Source organism: Somniosus microcephalus, chromosome 7, assembly GCF_052327205.1.
Source record: "Somniosus microcephalus isolate GS21.2 chromosome 7, FLI_Smic_1.0, whole genome shotgun sequence".
Lineage (NCBI taxonomy): Eukaryota > Metazoa > Chordata > Chondrichthyes > Squaliformes > Somniosidae > Somniosus > Somniosus microcephalus.
Window position 1 is genome coordinate 210,032,190 of NC_140993.1, and position 23,755 is coordinate 210,055,944.

General features: G+C 47.2%; 1 protein-coding gene across 2 annotated transcripts in view; it reads left to right on the plus strand.

The window, feature by feature from the left end:
- The window catches only part of LOC147115102 (uncharacterized), a 280,011-nt gene that overhangs the window by 139,765 nt on the left and 116,491 nt on the right, over positions 1-23,755 (plus strand). For both annotated transcript variants that reach the window (XM_085993392.1, XM_085993393.1), the window contains exons 6-7: positions 15,670-15,786; positions 20,246-20,320. In XM_085993392.1, coding sequence (XP_085849518.1) covers positions 15,670-15,786; positions 20,246-20,320 — 192 coding nt within the window. The remainder of the gene's footprint in view (positions 1-15,669; positions 15,787-20,245; positions 20,321-23,755) is intronic.

Below are 23,755 nucleotides of genomic sequence, written 5' to 3' on the forward strand. Positions count from 1 at the left end.
ACTATACAGGCTTATATAGCCCGAGTGGCCATTACCGGCATTACAGTACACAGGGGGCTTTTAAAGGCACATACACCACAATTCCTCCCCTTTTAGACAACCAGTACATAACATTTTAAGTAATCATTAATTAACATGTTACAAGAACAATAATCTACACATTTGCTGCAGTTAATCAATTATAAGTCAGTCTCTCTGGAGGCTTCCTGACTCGGTCCAGATAACGCCTCGGTGGTGTAGTAGTTTTTGGTGGTGTAGTAGGTTCTTTTGGCAAGGTCGATTCGGCTTGAATGCCAGTGTCGGGTTCATCTGGTTCCAGTATCACCGGATCGGAGGTAGATACTATGGGTATCTCTGCTTCATCATTAGGCGTATAGAGTTGTGGTGTAGGTTGTCCCTTTTCGGATGACTCTATGATTTGGTCAGCATGGCGCCTTATTATGCTTTCTCCAATGTCCACGGTATACATCAGCGGTCCTAGTCGTGTGCAAATAGTTCCAGGCTGCCATTTCTCGGTACGGTAGTCCCGGGCCAAAACTTGTTGACCTATCTGGAAGGTTCTAGTTGGCCTTTCATTCATGCCTTGAAATTGCCCGTTCTCCACGTCCCTTCTGATGCTTGGCTTGATCAAATCCAGCCGGCATCTTAGGCTTCTATTGAAGAACATCATGGCGGGAGTTTGGTTTGTAACCACGTGTTGCATTCCTGTATGCAAACAAGAAGTTATCTACCTTATGCTGTAGATTTATGTCTTCATTACCCGTGGCCTTTATGGCCTTCTTGAAGGTCTGAACAAACCTTTCAGCCAATCCATTGGTGGCGGGATGGTATGGGGCGGACGTGTAGTGCTTAACCCCATTGTTTTTTAAGAACTTCCTGAATTCTTCGGACACAAATTGCGGTCCATTATCAGAACAGATCTGTTCAGGCAGCCCATTCCTGGCAAATATGGTCCTTAATACTGTGATGGTTTTTTCCATGGTGGTGGAGGACATCTTTATTACCTCCGGCCACTTGGAGTGTGCATCAACCGTGATTAAGAACATTGAGTCCATAAATGGACCAGCAAAGTCGATGTGTACCCTTTGCCATGGAGATGAGGGCCACTCCCATGGATGTAGAGGGGCTTGTGGTGGGGCGTTTTGGACCTTCTGGCATCCTAGGCAGCTCTTGGTCATTTCTTCGATGTCTCCATCGATACCTGGCCACCACACAAACGCTCTGGCTAGGTTCTTCATTTTCACTCCACCCAGATGCCCCTCGTGAAGCTCCTTTAGCACTTTATCCTGGAGTTTGGGTGGAATCACCACTCTGGATCCACACATCAAGGTTCCTCGGCACACTGACAGCTGTTCTCTTCTTTGCGAGAATGCTGGCAACAGTGGTTCGCCATGTGCTGGCCATCCCTTCACTGTTAAATCGTAGACTCGTGAGAGAGTCGGGTCATTTCTCGTTTCCTTTTCAATGGCAGAATTTGTTACTGGTAGAGATTCCACTATGGTTGAGTGGAACATCTCCACTGGGTCCACTGTAGGTGCCTCTTCTACCGTTGGCAACGGTAGGCGCGATAAACCGTCAGCATTCCCATGCTGTTTTGATCCTTTGTATTCTATGTTGTATTGGTGTGCCCCTAGAAAAAGGGATCACCTCTGTAGCCTTTGCGCTGTCATAATGGGAACACCCTTTTTAGGGTTGAATATGGAGATGAGGGGTTGATGGTCAGTCAACAAGGTAAATTTTTGTCTGTGTAGGTAATGGTTGAATTTCTTCACTCCCCATACCAGGCTGAGTGCTTCCCTGTCGATCTGGGCATAGTTACGCTCAGCTGAGTTCAATGAGCGTGACGCAAAAGCTATCGGCCACTCCGAGCCATCAGGGAATCTATGCGAATAATACCGCTCCTACGCCATAAGGGGATGCATCGCATGCCAGTCTGATTGGCAGTGATGGGTTGTAATGAGCCAAAACTTCCTTGGACGTGATCAAGCCTTTGCATTTATGGAAGGCACGTTTACAGTCTTCGCTCCATTTCCAAATTACTCCCGTTTGTAGCAGTTCGTTAAGAGGGTGCAGAAGAGTTGACAAGTTTGGTAAAAATTTATGATAGTAATTTATCAATCCCAGGAACGACCTTAATTGCGAGACATTTTCAGGTGCTGGGGCTTTTATCACCGCTTCAATTTTTTCAGGTGACTTATGCAACCCTTCCTCGTTAATTATGTGGCCACAATATGATATTTGTTTCTGGAAAAATTCGCACTTGGGGCGATTTGCTCGTAGGCCCCGTTCTCTCAGCCTAGTGAGCACCTGCTCCAAATTGGCAAGGTGCTCGTTGTCGTTTTCTCCTGTTACAAGGATGTCGTCTAGGTAGCATTGAGTCCCCGGAATCCCTTGGAGGACTTGCTCCATAGCTCTTTGCCAGATAGCTGGAGCTGATGCTACTCCGAAAACCAGTCGATTGTACTGGTACAGGCCTTTGTGTGTATTTATCGTGAGATACTTTTTAGAGGCCTCTTCAACCTCCATCTGTAGATATGCCTGTGCCAAGTCAATTTTGGTGAAACGTTTCCCTCCGGATAGTGAGGCGAAAATATCTTCTATCCTCGAAGAGGATACTGTACCGTGTGAAGGACCGGGTTTACAGTCACCTTGAAGTCCCCACAGATGCGAATTTTTCTCTGTTCTTCAGATTCATCATTATTCAATGTTTTCTTCATGACCGGGACGATGGGTGTTGCCCACTCACTCCAATCTATCTTGGATAATACGCCTGCCTTTTCCAAATTCTCCAGCTCTGCTTCGACTGCTGGACGAATTGCGTATGGCACCGGCCTTGCCTTAAAAAACTTGGGAATTGCCGCATCTTCCACTTTTATTGAGGCGGTGACGCCTTTCAAGGTTCCTAGTTCCTGTTGAAATACTTCCTTGGCGTTGGCCAAGATGCCTTTTAATCGTTCAGGTATGATGTCATCATTTTTTTTCTTACTGGTCACCGTCAGTGCCTGAATGGAGTGCCAGTCTAAACGTATCTTCCTGATCCAGTCACGTCCCAACAGCGGTGGACCACCATCTTGCAGAACGTATAAATACAACTTCTGTATTTCCTTGCCGTTGTATACAACAGGCACCCTTATTTTCCCTTTGGGGTATACTTTCTGCCCCGTATATGTTTTCAAGATAATGGATGTGTCTTTCAAAGGTATATGCGGAAATAGCCGCTTGTAATCCCGTCGACTTATGACGGTCAGAGCTGATCCTGTATCTAGCTCCATTTTAACTGGGGACCCCGCTATCGTGAGGGTAACCCAAAAGGTCTGGTAATCTTCTTTGGCAATTACATTATGTAATTTGAGACAGCTTAGTCTCTTGTTTCCGGAGTCGCTATCGCTCTTCTGGTCTTCGGAGCTACTGTCCGTCATCATTTGTACCTTTCTGTACTTTTCCTTATTAATTTTTTTCCTGTCCGTGGATTTTTTTTTGTCCAGATCGGCATACCCGTGCAATGTGTCCAATCTTTCCGCATTGCCTGCATGTTTTGTCCTTGAACCAGCAGTCCCTCTGGTCATGGGTGGATCTGCCGCAGCGATAACATCTCTCTCAACCCTGTGTCATTTCATGGGTGCCGAAGTCCTGTGGCTTTTGCTGTATCTCTGCAGCTCCTCTTGCGGCTGCTTCGTATGATACAGCCACACTGAAAGCCTTGTCCAGTGTCAAATCTTTCTCAGAAAGTAGCCTTTTCTGTGTTCCTTCACTTAGGAGACCGCAGACGAATTTGTCTCGAAGAGAATCTGCCAGTCCTGCCCCGAATTGGCAGTGCTTTGACAGCTTCCTTAATTCGGTGAGGTAATCAGCGTTACTTTCATTCTTGTGCTGATTCCTCCTGAAGAATTTGAATCGTTCCGCTATCAGCAGCGGTGTTGGGTTTAAGTGCTCCTGTAGGGTATCAACAATCTCCTTAAAATTCTTGTCCTTCGGTTTGGCTGGAGTGATTAGGTTTCGTAACAGCCCGTATGTCCTTGCGCCCATTAGATTTAGAAGTACTGATGCCTTTTTATTATCCTCTATTTCATTTGCTGTGCAATATACCTCCACTCTTTCCACATATGTGGACCAATCCTCTATATCGCTATCGAAAGCAGTAATATTGCCAGTCTTAGGCATCCTGAAAAAAAATGGCGCCTCCCGCGCTTTCCTTTCTTCCCCGCAGAAAAAAAATGGCACCTCCCGCGCTTTCCCACCGCTGCCGCTGCTGACAACGCTGTTCTCCGCGGTTTTTATTTATATAGGTATTTTTAATAGGTGGAGACTCGTTCCCGCCGGACTCTCTGGGACTTTCCCCTCCCTCTGCTTGGTTCGAACGCCGACCTGCTTTGCAGCGCCGGCCGTCTCCCGAGTGCTCCACCCTCTGTCTCTGTTTGCCTCCGCCTTCGCTGCTCGGCCCCGCTGCAGAGCCAGCCGATGGAGCCCCAGCCCGCCACCCAGGAAGGATTATTGCAGTACCTGCCACCAGCTCGGCTAGCTGGTGAAACCACAGTTTTTTTCTTTCTTGTTTTTCTTCGACTTTCGTCTGAGGAATCGATCTCCTTGAGGTGCTGCCGATTTGCAGGTAAGTCCATTTCCAATTCGTCGCCACTGTTGTATCCGTGTGTTAATGGAGACACGGAATGCAGGAGTTGGTTTCACAGGTGTTTACTGAACAAAGTCTGGAGGTGAACTAACTGATACAAGACACTATACAGGCTTATATAGCCCGAGTGGCCATTACCGGCATTACAGTACACGGGGGGCTCTTAAAGGCACATACACCACATAATTGTCTGATTTTTTTTTCATTCATGGGATGTGGGCATCGCTGGCAAGGCCAGTATTTATTGCCCATCCCTAGTTGCCCTTGAGAAGGTGGTGGTGAGCCGCCTTCTTGAACCGCTGCAGTCCGTGTGGTGAAGGTGCTCCCACAGTGATGTTAGGGAGGGAATTCCAGGATTTTGACCCAGCGACGATGAAGGATCGGCGATATACTTCTAAGTCAGGATGGTGTGTGATTTAGAGGGGAACTTGGAGGTGGTGGTGTTCCCACCTGCTGTCCTTGTCCTTCTAGGTGGAAGAGGTCACAGGTTTGGGAGCTGCTGCTGAAGAAGCCTTGGCGAATTGCTGCAGTGCATCTTGTAGATGGTACAAACTGCATCCATGGTATGCCGGTGGTAGAGGGAGTGAATGTTTAAGGTGGTGGATGGGCTGCCAATCAAGTGGGCTGCTTTGTCTTGGAAGGTGTCAAACTTCTTGAGTGTTGTTGGAGCTGCACTCATCCAGGCAAGTGGAGAGTATTCCATCACACTCCTGACATGTGCCTTGTAGATGGTGGAAAGGCTTTGGGGAGTCGGGAGGTGAGACACTCGCCGCAGAATGCCCAGCCTCTACCCTGCTCTTGTAGCCACAGCATTTATGTGGCTGGTCCAGTTAAGTTTCTGGCCAATGGTGACCCCCCCAAGATGTTGATGGTGGGGGATTTGGCAATGGTGATGCTGTTGAATGTCAAGGAGCGGTGGTTAGACTCTCGCTTGTTGGAGATAGCCATTGCCTTGTGTGGCACGAATATTACCTGCCACTTACCAGCCCAAGTCTGAATGAGAGGCCATTGTCGGGAGCGGTGAGAGTGGAGGTTCAGTGAGTATTTAAACTCACTTTTGCAGGCTTTTTTACAGAGGCTTACCAATCTCACAGACCGGCGGCGGCGTTCCAGAGCCACGTCACGATTCAAAACGTGACGCGGGCAGGAGGAAGCAGTTGATTGGGTGTGTATTTATACCACTCTATAGTTTGACAGTTAAGGTTCACAGTTTATAAAGTTTAGAAGGTCTTAATTTTGTGGTTATAGTTTCTAAGGCCTCTGTTGTGTAGCGGGGAGTGCTAGGAAACAAGGGCCCTTGAGTATATCATTTAATTGTAGTATAATTGGTGTTATTGATTTAATTTAAAGTAATTAATTAAAGGGCAAGTCATGGCAGCAAAGCTCGGCCCTGTGGCATGCTCCTCCTGCACTATGTGGGAAAATAGGACGCTTCCTGTGTCCCTGACGACCATGTGTGTGGGAAGTGTATCCAGCTGCAGCTACTGGCAGACCGCATTGCGGCGCTGGAGCTGTGAATGGATACATACTGGAGCATTCGCGATGCTGAGGATGTCGTGGATATCACGTTTAGGGAGTTGGTCACACCGCAGGTAAAGGCTGCACAGGCAGGAAGGGAATGGGTGACCACCAGGCAGAGTAGTAGGCGTAGGCAGGTAGTGCAGGGGTCCCCTGTGGCCACCCCCCTCTCAAACAGATATACCGCTTTGGATATTGTTGGGGAGGATGGCTTATCGGGGGAAGGCAGCAGCAACCAACTTCCTGGCACCATGGGTGGTTCTGCTGCAGGGGACAGGAGGAAAAAGAGCGAGAGAGATATAGTGATAGGGGATTCTATTGTAAGGGGAATACATAGGCGTTTCTGCGGCCGCAAACGAGACTCCACGATGGTATGTTGCCTGCCTGGTGCAAGGGTCAAGGATGTCTCGGAGCGGCTGCAGGGCATTCTGGAGGGGGAGGGTAAACAGCCAGTTGTCGTGGTGCATATAGGTATCAATGATACAGATAAAAAAACGGGATGAGGTCCTAAAAGCTGAATATAGGGAGTTAGGAGGTAAATTAATAAATAGGACCTCAAAGGTAGTAATCTCAGGATTGCTACCAGTGCCACGTGCTAGTCAGAGTAAAAATAGAAGGATATTTCAGATGAATACGTGGCTAGAAGAATGGTGCCAGGGGGAGGGATTCAAATTCCTGGGACATTAGAACCGGTTCTGGGGGAGGTGGGACCAGTACAAACTGGACGGTTTGCACCTGGGCAGGACCAGGACCGATGTCCCAGGGGGAGTGTTTGCTAGTGCTGTTGGGGAGGGTTTAAACTAAAATGACAGGGGGTTGGGAACCTGTGCAGGGAGACAGAGGAAAGAGAAGCAAGGATAGAAGCAAAAGACAGGAAGGAGAAAAGCAAAAGTGGAAGTCAGAGAAATCAAGGGTGTAAATCAAACATGGCCGTAGTAAACAATAATTCTAAAAGGATTAAGTTTGTTTAAAAAAAACAAGCCTGAAGGCTTTCTGTCTTAATGCGAGGAGCATTCATAATAAGGTGGATGAATTAGCTGCGCAAATAGATGTAAACGGATATGATATAATTGGGATTACAGAGACATGGCTCCAGGGTGACCAAGGCTGGGAATTCAACATCCAGGGGTATTCAATATTCAGGAAGGACAGGCAAAAAGGAAAAGGCGGTGAAGTAGCATTGCTGGTTAAAGAGGAGATTAACACAATAGTAAGGAAGGATATTAGCTCTGATGATGTGGAATCTGTATGGGTAGAGCTGAGAAATACCAAGGGGCAGAAAACGTTAGTGGGAGTTGTATACAGACCCCCAAACAGTAATGCTGAGGTTGGGGATGGCATTAAACGGGAAACTAGAGATGCGTACAATAAGGGCACAGCAGTTATGGATGACTTTAATCTACATATAGATTGGTCTAGCCAAATTAGTAACAATACTGTGGAAGAGGAATTCCTAGAGTGTATACAGGATGGCTTCCTGGACCAATATGTCGAGGAATCAACTAGAGATCAGGCCATCTTAGACTGGGTATTATGTAATGAGAGGATTAATTAGCAATCTTGTTGTGCGAGGCCCCTTGGGGAGGAGCGATCACAATATGATAGAATTCTTCATTAAGATGGAGAGTGAAGTAGTTGATTCAGAGATTAGGATCCTGAATTTAAATAAAGGAAACTATGATGGTATGAGGCGCGAGTTGGCTAGGATGGTTTGGGGAATGATACTTAAAGGGTTGACGGTGAATAGGCAATGGCAAACATTTAAAGATCGCATGGATGAACTACAGCATTTGTTCATCCCTGTTTGGCAGAAAAATGAAACAGAAAAGGTGACTCAGCATTGGCTAACAAGGGAAATTAGGGATAGCATAAGATCCAAAGAAAGGACACATATATTGGCCAGAAAAAGCAGCAAACCTGAGGATTGGGAGCAGTTTAGGATTCAGCAAAGGAGGACAAAGGGATTAATTAAGAGGGGGAAAATAGAGTACGAGAGTAAGCTTGCAGGGAACATAAAAACTGACTGTAAAAGCTTCTATAGATATGTGAGGAGAAAAAGATTGGTAAAGTCAAGCGTAGGTCCCTTGCAGTCAGAATCATGGGAATTTATAATGGGGGAAAAAAGACATGGCAGACCAATTAAATACATACTTTGGTTCTGTCTTCACAAAGGAGGACACAAATAAACTCCCAGAGATGTCGGGGAACATAGGGTCTAATGAGAGAGAGGAACTGAATGAAATCAGTATATGTGGGGAAATGGTGTTGGGGAAATTGACGGGATTGAAGGCCGATAAATCCCCAGGGCCTGATAATCTACATCCTAGGGTACTTAAGGAAGTGGCCCTAGAAATAGTACATGCATTGCTGGTCATCTTCCAAATTTCTATAGACTCTGGAACAGTTCTCATGGATTGAAGGGTAGCTAATGTAACCCCACTATTTAAAAAAGGTGGTAGAGAAAAAACGGGGAATTATAGACCGGTAAGCCTGACATCGGTAGTGGGGAAAATGCTAGAGTCCATTATAAAAGATGTAATAGCAGAGCACTTGGAAAACAGTGACAGGATCGGACAAATTCAACATGGATTTACAAAAGGTAAATCATGCTTGACTAATCTACTGGAATTTTTTGAGGATGTAACTCGTAGAATAGATAAGGGAGAACCAGTGGATGTGGTGCATTTGGACTTTCAGAAGGCTTTCGATAAGGTCCCGCATAAGAGATTGACGTGCAAAGTTAAAGCACATGGGATTGGGGGTAAGGTACTGACTTGGATAGAAAACTGGTTGGCAGACAGGAAGCAAAGAGTTGGAATAAATGGGTCTTTTTCCGAGTGGCAGGCAGTGACTAGTGGGGTACCGCAGGGATCGGTGCTAGGACCCCAGTTATTCACAATATATATTAATGATCTAGACGAGGGAACTAGATGTAATATCTCCAAGTTTGCAGACGACACAAAGCTGGATGAGCGTGTGTGCTGTGAGGAGGATGCAGAGAAACTCCAGTACGATTTGGACAGGTTGGGCGATTGGGCAGGTGCATGGCAGATGCAGTATAATGTGGATAAATGCAAGATTATCCACTTTGGTGGCAGAAACAGGAAGGCAGATTATTATCTGAACATCAATAGGGATAAGGGGAAGTGCAACGAGACCTGGGTGTCCTTGTGCAGCAGTCGCTGAAGGTAAGCATGCAGGTGCAGCAGGTGGTTAAGAAGGCAAATGGTATGCTGGCATTCATAGCGAGAGAATTCGAGTACAGGAGCAAGGATGTCTTGCTGTAGTTGTACAGGGCCTTGGTGAGACCACACCTTGAGTATTGGGTGCAGTTTCGGTCGCCTTATCTGAGGAAGTATATTCTTGCCATGGAGTGAGTGCAGCGAAGATTCACCAGACTGATACCTGGGATGGCAGGAATGACGTGTGAGGAGAGATTGGGTCGATTGGGCTTGTACTCACTGGAGTTTAGAAGAATGAGAGGGGATCTCATTGAAACTTATAATATTCTGACAGGACTGGACAGACTAGATGCAGGAAGGATGTTCCCGATGGCGGGGGAGTCCAGAACCAGGGGTCACAGTCTAAAGATAAGGGGTAAGCCATTTAGGACTGAGATGAGGAGGAATTTCTTCACCCAGATGGTCGTGAACCTGTGGAATTCTCTACCACAGAAGACAGTTGAGGCCAATTCATTAAATATATTCAAGAAGGAGTTGGATATATTTCTTAAGGCTAATGGGATCCAGGGATATGGGGAGAAAGCAGGGACAGGGTACTGAATTTGGATGATCAGCCATGATCGCATTGATTGGCGGAGCAGGCTCGAGGGGCCGAATGGCCTACTCCTGCTCCTATCTTCTATGTTTCTATGTCATCTTGCGGGCATGGACTGCTTCATTATCTGAGGAGTTGTGAATGGCACTGAACTCTGCCTACAGTAGTGATGTGATGGTGAGCTTTAAAGCAATCTGCTGCTTCTGAGTGTAAGTAGGTCTGTAAGAGTTCATTTAAAGGCAGTTGGGGATGTGGCATCGAGCCAAGGCAGCAGCTCCTGATTTGATGGAAGAATCAATTTCAGAAATTTAATACGTGACTGCGTGGCATTTTGATTAGAGATCTTACTCCAACAGTAAATGCTTTTTGTTTTGTTGGAGGCCTGCTGGTGTGAGTGTCTTTAAATAGACAAAAGGCTATGCAATGAGGTTATAAAACAATGAAACAGCAAAGTCTTGAGGAATCTTACAAATAACATTAAATGCAATTAATTCACAGTTAAACGATACTGACTGCGTGGCAAAATCCCACAAAGAACATCTAATGAGTGACCAATTCATTTTGTTATTTGTTCTCGGTTAAGTGGGTGATGCTGGCAATGCTGCAATTCTCCAGTTGCCCTGATAAAGTAATGGTGGGCCTTCTATTTGAAGTGCTGAAATACTTGTGTTGTTAGAGGTGGTAGAGGCTGCAGGAGATGGAGATCTGTTGATGTAACCGTGGTGAGTTGCTTTGCATTCTGTGGACCATGCATAATGCAGGGCACTGATGGTGGGAGGGGGTGAATGCTGAGTCCAGAAGCAGGGGCACTGATTAAGCGAACTCCTCTGTTCTGGTTGGTATTGAGCTTCTTGAGTGTTGTTGCGGCTGATGTTGTGGTGAGTATTCTATCACAGTCCTGACCTTAGCCTTGTAAATGGTGGAGAGGCTTTCGAGAGGTCAGGAAGTGCGTCCCTCTTCGCAGCGTCTGATTTTCTCTTGTATCCATGGTGCTGGTATGACTGGTCCAGTTAAGGTTTCTGGTCAACGGTGACCCCCCCCTCCCCAAAGATGTTGATGATAGGGGACTTGGTGATGGTGTTGCCATTGAAGGTCAATTGGAGAAGACTGGGCTTTCTCTTGTTTCAGATATGGTGCGAATGTTACCTGCTGCTTGCCAGCCAATCCAGGCTGTAATCCAGGGCCTCCTGTAGGTTCGCATGGGCTGCTTCATTACAGACATCGTTGAATGGAGCTAAACATTGTGGACAGCCCCACACCTGACATTATGATGGAGTGAAGATCACTGATGAACAGCGATGGCTGGGCTCAGGACACTGATTAAAATGATGAAAGAATTTGATATATTGAGAGTAGATAAAGAGAAGCTGTTTCCTCTTGTGGGGGAATCCAGAACAAGATGGCACGATCTTAAAATTAGAATTAGGCCATTCAGGAGTGAAATCAGGAAGGCTAGTGGAAATGTAGAATTCTCTCCCTCCGAAAGGTTGTGGATGCTGGGTCAATTGAACAAGACAGATTGATAGATTTTTTATTACGCAAGAGTCGAAATGGATCAATGGCGGGTAAATGGAGTTGTGGTCGTGGGACTGAATGGCTTACACCTGCTTCTACAGGTCACAGAATGATACAGCACAGAAGGAGGCCATTCAGCCCATCGTGCTTGTGCTGGCTCTTTGGTAGAGCTATCCAATTAGTCCCACTCCCCTGCTCTTTCTCCAGTACACCCATACATTTTTTTTTCCTTCAAGTATTTATCCAATTCTCTTTTGGAAGTTACTATTGAATCTGCTTCCACCACCCTTTCAGGCAGCACATTCCAGATCACAACAACTCGCTGTGTAAAAAAAAAAAAGATTTCCTCATGTGGCCTCTGGTTCTTCTGCCAATCACCTTAAATCTGTGTCCTCTGGTTACCGACGAATCTGCCACTGGAAACAGTTTCTCCTTATTTACTCTATCAAAACAGTTCATGATTTTGAACATCTCTGTTAGATTTCCCCTTACCTTCTCTGCTCCAGGAAGAACAACCCCAGCTTCTCCAGTCTCTCCAGGTAACTGTATTCCCTCATCCCTGGTACCACTCTAGTAAATCTCCTCTGCACCCTCTGCAAGGCCTTGACATCCTTCCTAAAGTGTGGTGCCCAGAATTGGACACAATGCTCCAGCTGAGGCCTAACCAGTGATTTATAAAGGTTTAGCACAACTTCCTGGCTTTTGTACTCTATGGCCTGAATTTTAATTGGGAGATGGGTTGGGAGCGGGGAAGCCCGGAAGCAGTCGGGAATGCCAGATTTAGCGGTAGGGCCTAATTTGTGTTGGAAAGTTTCCCACCCGCAGCCAGCCAGATTGAAAAGCTGGCTGGCTGCAGGCGGGGTAGGCCTTTGGCACTAGGCTGCAGAGAGGAGGGAGGGAGGGAGGGAGGGTTTGCGTGGTGGTCGGGGTTGGCGGGGCGGTGGGTGATCATCAGAGGGCTGGCAGAGCGGTGGCGGGGGGGACCGGGTGATCATCGGAGGACCAGAAGAGGTGGAGGGGCGGAGGCAGGGTGATCATCAGAAGCGCAGGGGGCCAGGCGCAGCTGATCAGGGGAGTTGGGAGCAGCACAGAGGGCCAGGAGCATGGGGGAAGAGGCCTCGTGGGGAATAGCGGAGGCCTGGAGGGGGGATCATAGGCCTCGTGGTAAGGTGTCCTAGTGCAAGGGGTGGGTTAGGCAGAGACACTGGATCCAGGAGGTAAGTGTAAAGACACTTGCCTCCTGGATCCAGCAGTCCTCGCCTTACTTTAGCTGATGGGTTTCATGAGGCCTGCAAAACCCAACCAGCTACAGTTAAATTTGTAATGGTGGTTAAATCTGAGGCACGTCCACCTCATTATAATATTATAATGTAAGACCCGCCTCCTGGGAGCGGATTGGTTGCCCCCCCGTCGTGCCTCTGTTAAAACCGGACGTGGGCGGGTTGGAGGCGTGTTGGGGGGGGTCGGGATTCAGACTTTCACACACTAACTTCCCACCCGACCCAAACCTACCCATTACTTTGGGTTAAAATTCCCCCTACGTCTCTATTTATAAAGCCAAAGATCCCATATGCTTTTTAACAGCCTTCTCAACTTGTCCTGCCACCTTCAAAGATTTGTGTACGTACACCCCCGGATCTCTCTCTTCCTGCACCCCATTTAAAATTGTACCCTTTTGTTTATATTGCCTCTCCTCATTATTCGTACCAAAATGTATTACTTCACACTTCTCTGTGTTAAATTTCACCTGTCATGTGCCTGTCCATTGCACCAGTCTGCCTATGTCCTCTTGAAATCTGCTACTATCCTCCTCACAGTTTATTACATTTCTGAGTTCCGTGTCAACTGCAAACTTTGAAATTATGCCCTGGATACCTTAGTCCAGGTGATTAATATATATCAAAAAGAGCAGTGGTCCTAATAGCGACCGTGGAGAACACCATTTGTATACTTCCCTCCAGTCTGGAAAAACACCTGTTCACCGCTGCTCTCTGCTCCCTTGTTCTGGACTCCTCTACCAGAGGAAATAGTTTCTCTTTATCTTTAATCATCTTAAACACCTCAGTCAAAGCTGTGCTTTTCCCAATCCGACAAGAGTTATGCATTTCTACAGCTAGCCAAGCTAACTGGACCACCCCATCCCCTGCTGTGTATACATGACTTCAGTTCCTCCCAACCTCAAGTTACCGGAAGCATGTGACCTTGGATAGGCAATCCTTCAGCGTCATTAGGTGTAATTTTTTCAGCTGTATTTTTACCTCTTGAGTGAGTTCATTCACATACCAATCCCCTCTTTCTCCCAGCAGCTCCAGCATTTGCTTGTACATACATAGATACATAGAAGATAGGAGCAGGAGTAGGCCATTCGGCCCTTCGTGCCTGCTCCGCCATTCGATGAGATCATGGCTGATCCTTTAATTCAGTATCCCGTCCCCGCCTTCTCTCCGTAACCCTTAACCCCTTTTGCCCGTAGAAATATATCTAATTCCCTCTTAAATATATTTAATGAGCTGGCGTACACTGCCCTCTGTGGCAATGAGTTCCACAGGTTCACCACTCTCTGAGTGAAGAAATTCCCCCTCATCTCTGTCCTAAATGGTTTAGCCCTTATCCTTAAATTATGCCCTCTAGTTCTGTTCTCACCCGCCAAGGGAAACATTCCTTCTGCATCCAGTCTGTCTAGACCTGTCAGAATTTTATACACTTCTATGAGGTCCCCTCTCAATCTTCTAAACTCCAGTGTGTACATTGTAATGTAGATTTTAAATCTTTGTGAACTCACTTTAGCTTAAAAACAACGCTTCAATATAAATCATATCCAAAACCTTTCTGTGGAAAAATGGTTAAAAGACCCATACACAGGCATATTGGTTTTAGTATATATAATGAAGATGCATTGCCTACCATTTTTGTGGTGATGCTAGTGTTGCGAACACTATGAACAGTGTTATAAATTTAACTGGCAGGTGTCGCTTAAACTGTATTAATGCGAGTTGTGAAGTATTGATCCAGTCCTCTACTGGTAACTAACAGATTCATTGATTTTAGTGCAGAAATCCTACATTCCAGATCCAAAAAGCTATTAGGAACTTTGAAAGGTTGGAGTGCAGATCCAAATGGATCTTTATAAAAATGTGTGATCCATTTGAACAATTCTAGGAGTTGCTCCCGAGAGGCTTAGATAGGAACTCTCCCAACATACAGCCTGACCAGATAAAGTATGAAACAAAAGTATTAGAGACAGACACTGGGTTTTGATTCAAATGGGCGGTTAGAATGAAGAAAGCCAAGACCAAGGCAAAAGGATGATGGACCCTTGCAAAAGTAGATGCTTTCAGAATTCAGAATTGGAAGTCACTTGGGATATTTTTAAGTATTGGGACAGAATTTGCTGGCAAAATAACAATGGGTTTAATGCTCTCGCCGTTATTGGTGCATAAATCATCCGGCAACTTGTGACGAGGAAGAGATACCCCGTGAGTTGCGAATCACCACAAGTTGCTGGGTGATTTCTGCCGTTAGCCTCACGAAAACGGCAGCGCGCCCGCTACCTCCCCCTGAGTGTCAAGAAATTGCTGCATTTGCACATTAACTACCAATTAAACTCACCGCAGAAAGTTAGGGCTGGTACTTAATGATGGAAGGACCCTTTTATTAAGGAGATTTATGTTCCTGCAATGCCATTCCACCTCTCCGGCCCAGAAAAGGAAGAATTGAAACTGTGGAGCCTCACTCCTGCAGGTAATAAATTATTCCAAGAGCTTTTTAAAATTATTATTTTTAATGGTCTTGCTTTTCCTTTCTGTCTCTGGTTTCCCTCTCTAATCTAATCTTTCTTTACCTCTCTCTATTTCTCTTTCTCTACCTGATTTGACTCTAATTCACCATATTTCCTTTTATGTCATTCAACTGTTTCTTTCTCAGTCCTCAAGTCTCATTGGTTAAGGAGAGACACTCTTGGTCCTATTGTTCACCAAGGTCCCAGATGCCCCGTTGCCCTCGCTGCGCCATTATCAGCTCGCACTTTTTTGAGCTGAAGGGTGATGGACAAAGTCTAAAAATGGTGTATGCAGACTGTTGAATACACAGCCATTTGCACCACTCACTCCTCACTTATACTTCCAATCACAGGAAAAAGGGAAATGAATGAAATGCACATACTGTATTTTAATAAAGAGCTGTATTTACCATTGTTAATCCCAGTGTATGCTAATTGCATTTTTCTTTTAAAGAATGGTAGACGATCTGCACAGACTTGTCAAAGAAGCTAAGCTGCAGAGTCCTTTCATTTTAGTGGGATCAGAGCTTGGAGCACTCAATGCAAGATTTTATGCCCACATTCACAACTGGTAAGATGATGGTCTTGAGCCTTTAGATTGGTTGATAATGCAGCCTCCATTCTTAACAGACAAAGTTGTTGTAGTTTGAAGCAATGTCTCACTTTGATGTTAAAACTGAAAATATTGTCCAAAACAAGGCAGTAGGTTTCTCACTGACTTCTTGGCAGAAAATATAACAACAACAACTTGCATTTATATAGCGCTTTTTAAAGTAGGAAAACGTCCCAAGGTGCCTCACTGGAGCATTATTAAACAAAATTTGACACCAAACCACAAAAGGAGATATTGGAACAGGTGCATTGTGAAGGAGGAGAGAGACGCAGTGAGGTTTAGGGGGGGAATTCCAGAGTTTGGAGCCAAGGCAGCTGAAGGCACGGCCGCCAGTGGTGGAGCGGAGGATATCGGGGATGCGCAAGTGGCCAGAATTGGAGGAGCGCAGCGATGTCGGGGGGTTGTAGAGCTGGGGAAGGTTACAGAGATAGGGAGGGGCGAGGCCATAGAGGGATTTGAAAATAGAATCATAGAATGATTACAGCACAGGAGGTGGCCATTCGGGCCGTTGAGCCCGTGCCGGTTCGCTGCAAGAGCACTTCAGCTAGTCCCACTCCCCCACCCTTTCCCTGCAGCCCTACAAAGTTTTTTCCTTCAGGTACTTATCCAGTACCCTTTTGAAAGCCAAGATTGAGTCTGTCTCCACCACCCTTTCAGGCAGTGCATTCCAGATCATAACCAGTCGCTGCGTAAAAAAAAGTTTTTCCTTATGTCGCCTTTCGACCTTTTGCCAATCACCTTAAATCTGTGTCCTCCGGTTCTCGACCCTTCCGCCAATGGGAACAGTTTCTCTCTATCTAATCTGTCTAGACCCCTCATGATTCTAAGGATGAGAATTTTATAATCGAACTGTTGCCGTGGGGACTGGGAACCAATGTAAGTCAGCGAGCACAGGTGTGATGGGTGAACGAGACTTGGTGCGAGTTAGGACACGGGGCACTGAGCACAGGTGTGATGGGTGAACGAGACTTGGTGCGAGTTAGGGTGTGGACCGCAGAGTTTTGGATGAGCTCAAGTTTACGGAGGGTGCAAGTTGGGAGGCCGGCCAGGAGAGCTTTGGAATAGTTGAGTATAGAGGTAACAAAGGCCTGGAGGAGGGTTTCAGCAGCAGATGAGCTGTGGCAGGGGTGGAGACAGGCCAAGCGGCCAGAATTGGAGGAGCGCAGTGATGTCGGAGGGTTGTAGGGCTGGGGAAGGTTACAGAGATAGGAAGGGGAAGTAGGCGGTCTTGGTGATGGGGAAGATATGGGGTCGGAAGCTCAGCTCAAGATGAAATATGACACCAAAGTTGCGAACAGTCTGGTTCAGCCTCAGACAGTGGCCAGGGAGTCAGTGGCTAGGGAATGGAGTTTGTGGCAGGGATCGAAGACAGTGGCTTCGGACTTCCCAATATTTAATTGGAGGAAATTTCTGCTCATCCAATACTGGATGTCGGACAAGCAGCATTACAAATTAGAGGCAGTGGAGGGGTCGAGCGAGATGGTGGTGAGATAGAGCTGGGTGTTGTCAGCGTACATGTGGAATCTGACGTTATGTTTTTGGATGATATCGCCAAGGGGCAGCATGTAGAAGAGAAATAGGAGGGGACCAAGGATAGATCCTTGGGGGACACCAGAGGTAATGGGGCGGGAGTGGGAAGAGAAGCCATTGCAGGTGATTCTCTGGCTATGACTGGATAGATAGGAATGGAACCTGGCGAGTGCAGTCCCACCCAGCTAGACAATGGTGGAGAGGCGTTGGAGTGGTCAACTGTGTCAAGGGCTGCAACAGGCCGAGAAGAGTGAGGAAGGATAGCTCACCATGGTCACCGTCACATAGGATGTCATTTGTGACTTTGATAAGTGCCGTTTCAGTGCTGTAGCAGAGACAGAAACCTGATTGGAGGGATTCAAACATGAAGTTCCAGGAAAGATGGGTACCGTTTTGAGAAGCGACAACATGTTCAAGGACTTTGGAGAGGAAAGGGAGGTTGTAGATGGGGCGGTACTTAGCGAGGACAGAGGGGTGAAGGGTGGGTTTTTGAGGAGGTGGGTGATGACAGTATATTTGAAGGGGAGAGAGACAGTACCCGAGTTCCATTAACAATGGCCCAGAAATTCGGGTCGGAGGCTTCCCGCGGGTGCAAGCCTCCGACCTGCACTTACCTTGCGCGCCGGCCGTTGAGCTGTGGGCCTGATGTGCCAAATAACTGCCTGAATCCATGAGGTTAAAGCTTAAAACTAAAGGCTTTTATTAAGTAAGAACATGGCATCAAGTTAACACAGGGCAACCATCATTCATCACCGACCCAGCCCTTGGTAGAACATTCCAGAAGAGGGGCGGGGCTAGGGAGGAGCATTAGTGGTTACACCGGTAGAACATTCCAGACATTAACAAGTACAACAACAACAACAATACAAATGCCAGAACACAGTTATTTCATCACAGGGCCCCCGTGGGATTCCGGTCCTGGGCCTCCTCCAACTGCCGGCGTGCAGTGCTTGCGTATCCCAGGGACGCAGTTAGTTCGATGCGTCCCCTGGGATCATGTGGGCCATGGAGAGCCAATGGTAGCAGGGAATGCTTCATTCATAAGTTTGACTGGAAGACCTGTCAAACCTATAAATACTATAAGCCCCAAAACATCACTAAATCTTCAAATCAATTTAAAAAAAAATCACATTTTTAAAATAAACTACAAATTACATGAAATAACTATTTTAAACAATAATTTAAATTTTTGAAAAAATTAATTACATTTTCTAACGGGGCTAAAAATAAACTTACCTTTCTTTAAAGTATTTAAAAATAATAAACCTGTGGAAAAAATGTTTTAATTTTAATTAATTCACCACTTACCTTGTAAAAAGCAGGCCTTGCAACTGCTTTTTACATGTCTAACTTCTGGAGACTTACCCTCCCGGGAAAACCTGCAAAAAAAAAACGTAAGTTCGATGCGCACGCGCAGCCTCTCCTGCACATGTGTTCGACTTCTGAACCCCTTCTTTCAGGGGAACGGAAGTGCCGGTTTCCCACGCATGCACAGTGCATGCAGGAAACCGGCACTTCCATTGGGCTTACGGGTGAGTACCCCGTGCGTACTCACCCGTGGAGACCCGAATTTCTGGGCCAGTATCAGCTAACATGGGGCCAGGAAATATAAATAAGGTGGACAAATGCAATTCTGGTGGTAAGGTGCCAGCAGATACTGGGTTTAATGTTCACAAATACAGCTCCAGATTTCATAATTCATTCCATCAAAATTGTCATTAAGATGAAACAACAGTCAGCATGCCGTGGACTCCATTTAATGCTTGTTCCCCAATTTGGTAATTTGAATTCAAAACTATGGAGTTATCTGTTCTTGATATATTTTTCTCTAACATGACTTGATATGAGCTGTGTGACTTAACAGCTCTCTCGTGAACAGAGAAAGCATATGAAGTAGAATGCCCAGAGCATGGCTCTTGTAATAATGTGGCCGTGGTCAGCATCATCGAGATAAAAAGAAAACTGTGATTACTGAAAATCTGAAGTAAAAACGAAACCCTGGAAGTGCACACTAGCTAGGTCAGCATCTGAAAGTGAAGTTCCGATGGGATCCTTCATCAGCACCCCAAATGGGAAGGATTAGAGACTTTTCAAGCAGTTTTGGAAATTAGTGCAGAGTATTGCTGGTTGTAAGCACGCTAGTACAAAGGAACAACTTCATTTTTACCCAGTTTAATTAATCAACTCCAGGTTTCCCCAATGTCACCATGAGGGAAACATGCCCCTTGTACGGAGGACAACTAACAGAACAATTTAAACAAGTCTAATTTGAATAAAACCAAAAGAAAACATAATCTAAATCATAATATTATTACGCTCCATTCCCTGTGGAAGACCCCAAGCGTATGTGGAAGACACCACATCTTCCCTCTCCAGGACCACCCAGGCACGGAAAAGACCACGGAAGAGAGGCAGGCAGCCAGAGCGACCACCCACACGGGCTGCTCCCTTCCTGAACCTGTGAATAGCCATCTTTGCCTGGCCCAGGAGCAGACCCACAAAATGATCCTCTGCCCCGCCCGCCTCCCTCCATACCAGGTGACCAAAGGTCAGATGCTGACTGACCTGCTGTGTATTTCTAGCATTTTCTATTTCTAAGCCTTCTGAATTCCTTTTCGTTTGTTTCATATGCCCTTGCTTAATATTCCGTGTGCAGTGATGTAAAGAATAATGTCACCTATCTGGCATGATTTTGCAAAGATGTGGTAAATGGATGTCACAAATGCAATGCTCACAGAATTTATCTGATTGCTATTAAACTGTCCCATCTATCTTCAATGGAGATAGGTCAGTGGGGTTATGCTGTACTTGGTGCACTCACTGCTGAAATATATCCTGGATAGGCAAGGCGATGTTCGTTTTAACCTAGTCTATCTCTATCCCACAGGGAGATTTCTGATCTCGTCCTCTTCGATCCAATCCCTGAAGAAGTGTTTATGGAGGAAGTATGGCTACAGTACTGGTAAGTAAATACAGCCAGGATTTCAATTAGTATTTCTGCAGCCCCTCTTTGTACTGAAACTTGAATGAGTTCTTTAATTAAGGCTACAGGTACAGTGAAAATAATATACAAGCTCTTTTTTTGTTCATCCATCATGTAAAAATGAACAAGCTATTGTTTAAATAGGGTACGGGCAAGACAGGCTTTATGATGACTTTCACCCCTCCTCTCCCATTCTCCAGGAGTCAGCTTGTGCCTGGCTGCAATTCCACTGGTGCTGGCTGCCCTCTGGTACCTCGCTCAAGTGACCATGTGTGAGCCGAGAGAGTGAACTTTAGGAGGTTGCTTAATTGTGCAGCATTACAGCTGAGGCCAATTATATTCTCATTGTTCATCCCCACACATGAACTGGATAGTAATCAGGAGTGGGAATCCTGGCTCATTCCTCTTTTCACCCAACCCATATCCAGTTACTGGGATCCCTACTACAACCCTGGCTGAGATCAGCCTGCATTTAAGGAGCAAGAATCAAACCCGAGACCTCCTGTTGGTTAGTCAGCTTGTTGCTTTTGCACAATAACGTAGTAAAACGTCGCAAGGCGCTTCACAACAGGGTGATCAGACAAAAATTGACTCCGAACCAAAGAAGGAGCTATTTGGATGCGTGACTAAAAGCTTGGACACAAAGATGTAGGTATCAAGGAGAGGCAGAGCGGTTCAGGGAGGGAATTCCAGACCTTGGGGCCCAGATGGCTGAAGGCACGGCTTCCGCTGGTGGGGTGAAGGAAGTGGGGGGATGCACAGAAGGCCAAAGTTGGAGACACGCAAAGTTCTCGGAAGGTTGTAGGGCTGGAAGAGGTTGGTAGGGGCAAGGCCATAGAATGATTTGAACACGAGGATGAGCGTTTTAAAATCGAGGCATTTGTGAACCAAGAGCCCATGTCAGCGAGCACAGGGGTGATGGGTGAATGGGACTTGGTGCGAGTTAGGATAGGAGCAGCAGAGTTTTGGATGAGCTTAAGTTTCCAGAGGGTGGAAGATGGGAGGCTAACCAGGAATGCATTGGAATAGTCGTGTCTGTAGGTAAAAAAAATGCATGGATGAGGATTACAGCAGCAGTTGTGCTGAGACGGGGAAGAGACAGGCGATATTATGGTGGTGTCTTTGTGACGGGGAGGATATGGCATCGTAAGCTCATCTTAGGGTCAAATAGGACACTGAATTTGCAAGCAGTTTTGTTCAGCTTGAGACAGTGGCCAGGGATGGAGTGGAATGGAATCGGTGACTAGTGAACGGAGTTTGTGGTGGGAGCCGAAGACAATGGATTTGGTCCTCCCAATGTATAATTGGAGAAAATATCAGCTCATCCAGTACTGGATGTCGGACAAGCAGTCTGACAACACAGAGTCAGTGGAGGGGTCGAGTGAGGTGGTGGTGAGGTAGAGCTGGGTACCAGTATGCATATGGAACCTGATTACATGTCTTTGGACGATGTCACCAAGGTGCAGCATGTAGACGAGAAATAGGGAGTCCAGGTTAGATCCTTGGAGAACTCTATAGCTGATAGTGGGAAGAGAAACCATTGGCGATGATTCTCTGGCTATGACTGGATAAGTAAGAGTGGAACCAGGCGATGCAGTCCCACTCAGCTAGACAATGGAGGAGAGGTGTTGGAGGAGGATGGTGTGGGCAACCTTGCTAAAGGCTGCAGACAGGTTGAGAAAGGATAGTGCGCCATTGTCACAATCACGGAGGATCTCACTTGTGACTTTAATTAGTGCCGTTTCAGTGTTGGAACTTCAATCCGTTTAATTGGAAAGATATCAGGTAACAAATTCCCAGCTTCAGGTTTGGCTTTACCGGATTCCTCAACCAGTTTCAAGTATCATCAGCATGTGGACTTGGGGATCAGAGATTTCACTAGACATTTGTTGGTTTTGACAAAAGGTGATCCACATGAGTACAGATGCCAAAGTGCTTTGGGTTGGGAGACTCCCTCTTTAGAAAATTTCCGCAAAGAAGGAATCTGCCAATTGATATTGCTACAATGGCACAATCCATCCATACCTTAATACAGTAAACTCTATCGTATCCGGCACCTACTGGACCGGGATGGTGCCGGTTGATTAAAAACTCCGGAAAACTGGAGGTATACCTACCAAGGCAATTTATATATCGGCTGACCTCAGACCAGGAGAAGGGACATGGAGTGACAATGGCCCAAGGTACAAGAGGCCCGTTACACGGCCACAGGTACAGGAGCCCCGATCACACAGCCACAAGGGCTGGAGCCCCGATCACACGGCCACAAGTGCAGGAGCCCCGATCACACAGCCACAAGGGCTGGAGCCCCGATCACACGGCCACAAGTGCAGGAGCCCCGATCACACGGCCACAAGTGCTGGAGCCCCGATCACACGGCCACAAGAGCTGGAGCCCCGATCACACGGCCACAAGTGCTGGAGCCCCGATCACACGGCCACAAGAGCTGGAGACCCGATCACACGGCCACAAGAGCTGGAGCCCCGATCACACAGCCACAGGTGCAGGAGCCCCGATCACACGGCCACAAGTGCTGGAGCCCCGATCACACGGCCACAGGTGCAGGAGCCCCGATCACATGGCCACAGGTGCTGGAGCCCCGATCACACGGCCACAAGTGCAGGAGCCCCGATCACACAGCCACAGGTGCAGGAGCCTCGATCACACGGCCACAGGTGCTGGAGCCCCGATCACACAGCCACAAGTGCAGGAGCCCCGATCACACGGCCACAGGTGCTGGAGCCCCGATCACACGGCCACAGGTGCAGGAGCCCCGATCACACGGTCACAGGTGCAGGAGCCCCGATCACACGGCCACAAGAGCTGAAGCCCCGATCACACGGCCACAGGTGCTGGAGCCCCGATCACACGGCCACAAGTGATGGAGCCCCGATCACACGGCCACAAGTGCAGGAGCCCCGATCACACGGCCACAAGAGCTGGAGCCCCGATCACACGGCCACAAGTGATGGAGCCCCGATCACACGGCCACAAGTGCAGGAGCCCCGATCACACGGCCACAAGTGCAGGAGCCCCGATCACACGGCCACAAGTGATGGAGCCCCGATCACACGGCCACAAGTGCAGGAGCCCCGATCACACGGCCACAAGTGATGGAGCCCCGATCACACGGCCACAAGTGCTGGAGCCCCGATCACACGGCCACAAGTGATGGAGCCCCGATCACACGGCCACAAGTGCTGGAGCCCCGATCACACAGCCACAAGTGATGGAGCCCCGATCACACGGCCACAAGAGCTGGAGACCCGATCACACAGCCACAAGTGCTGGAGCCCCGATCACACGGCCACAAGTGATGGAGCCCCGATCACACGGCCACAAGAGCTGGAGCCCCGATCACACGGCCACAGGTGCAGGAGCCCCGATCACACGGCCACAAGTGCTGGAGCCCCG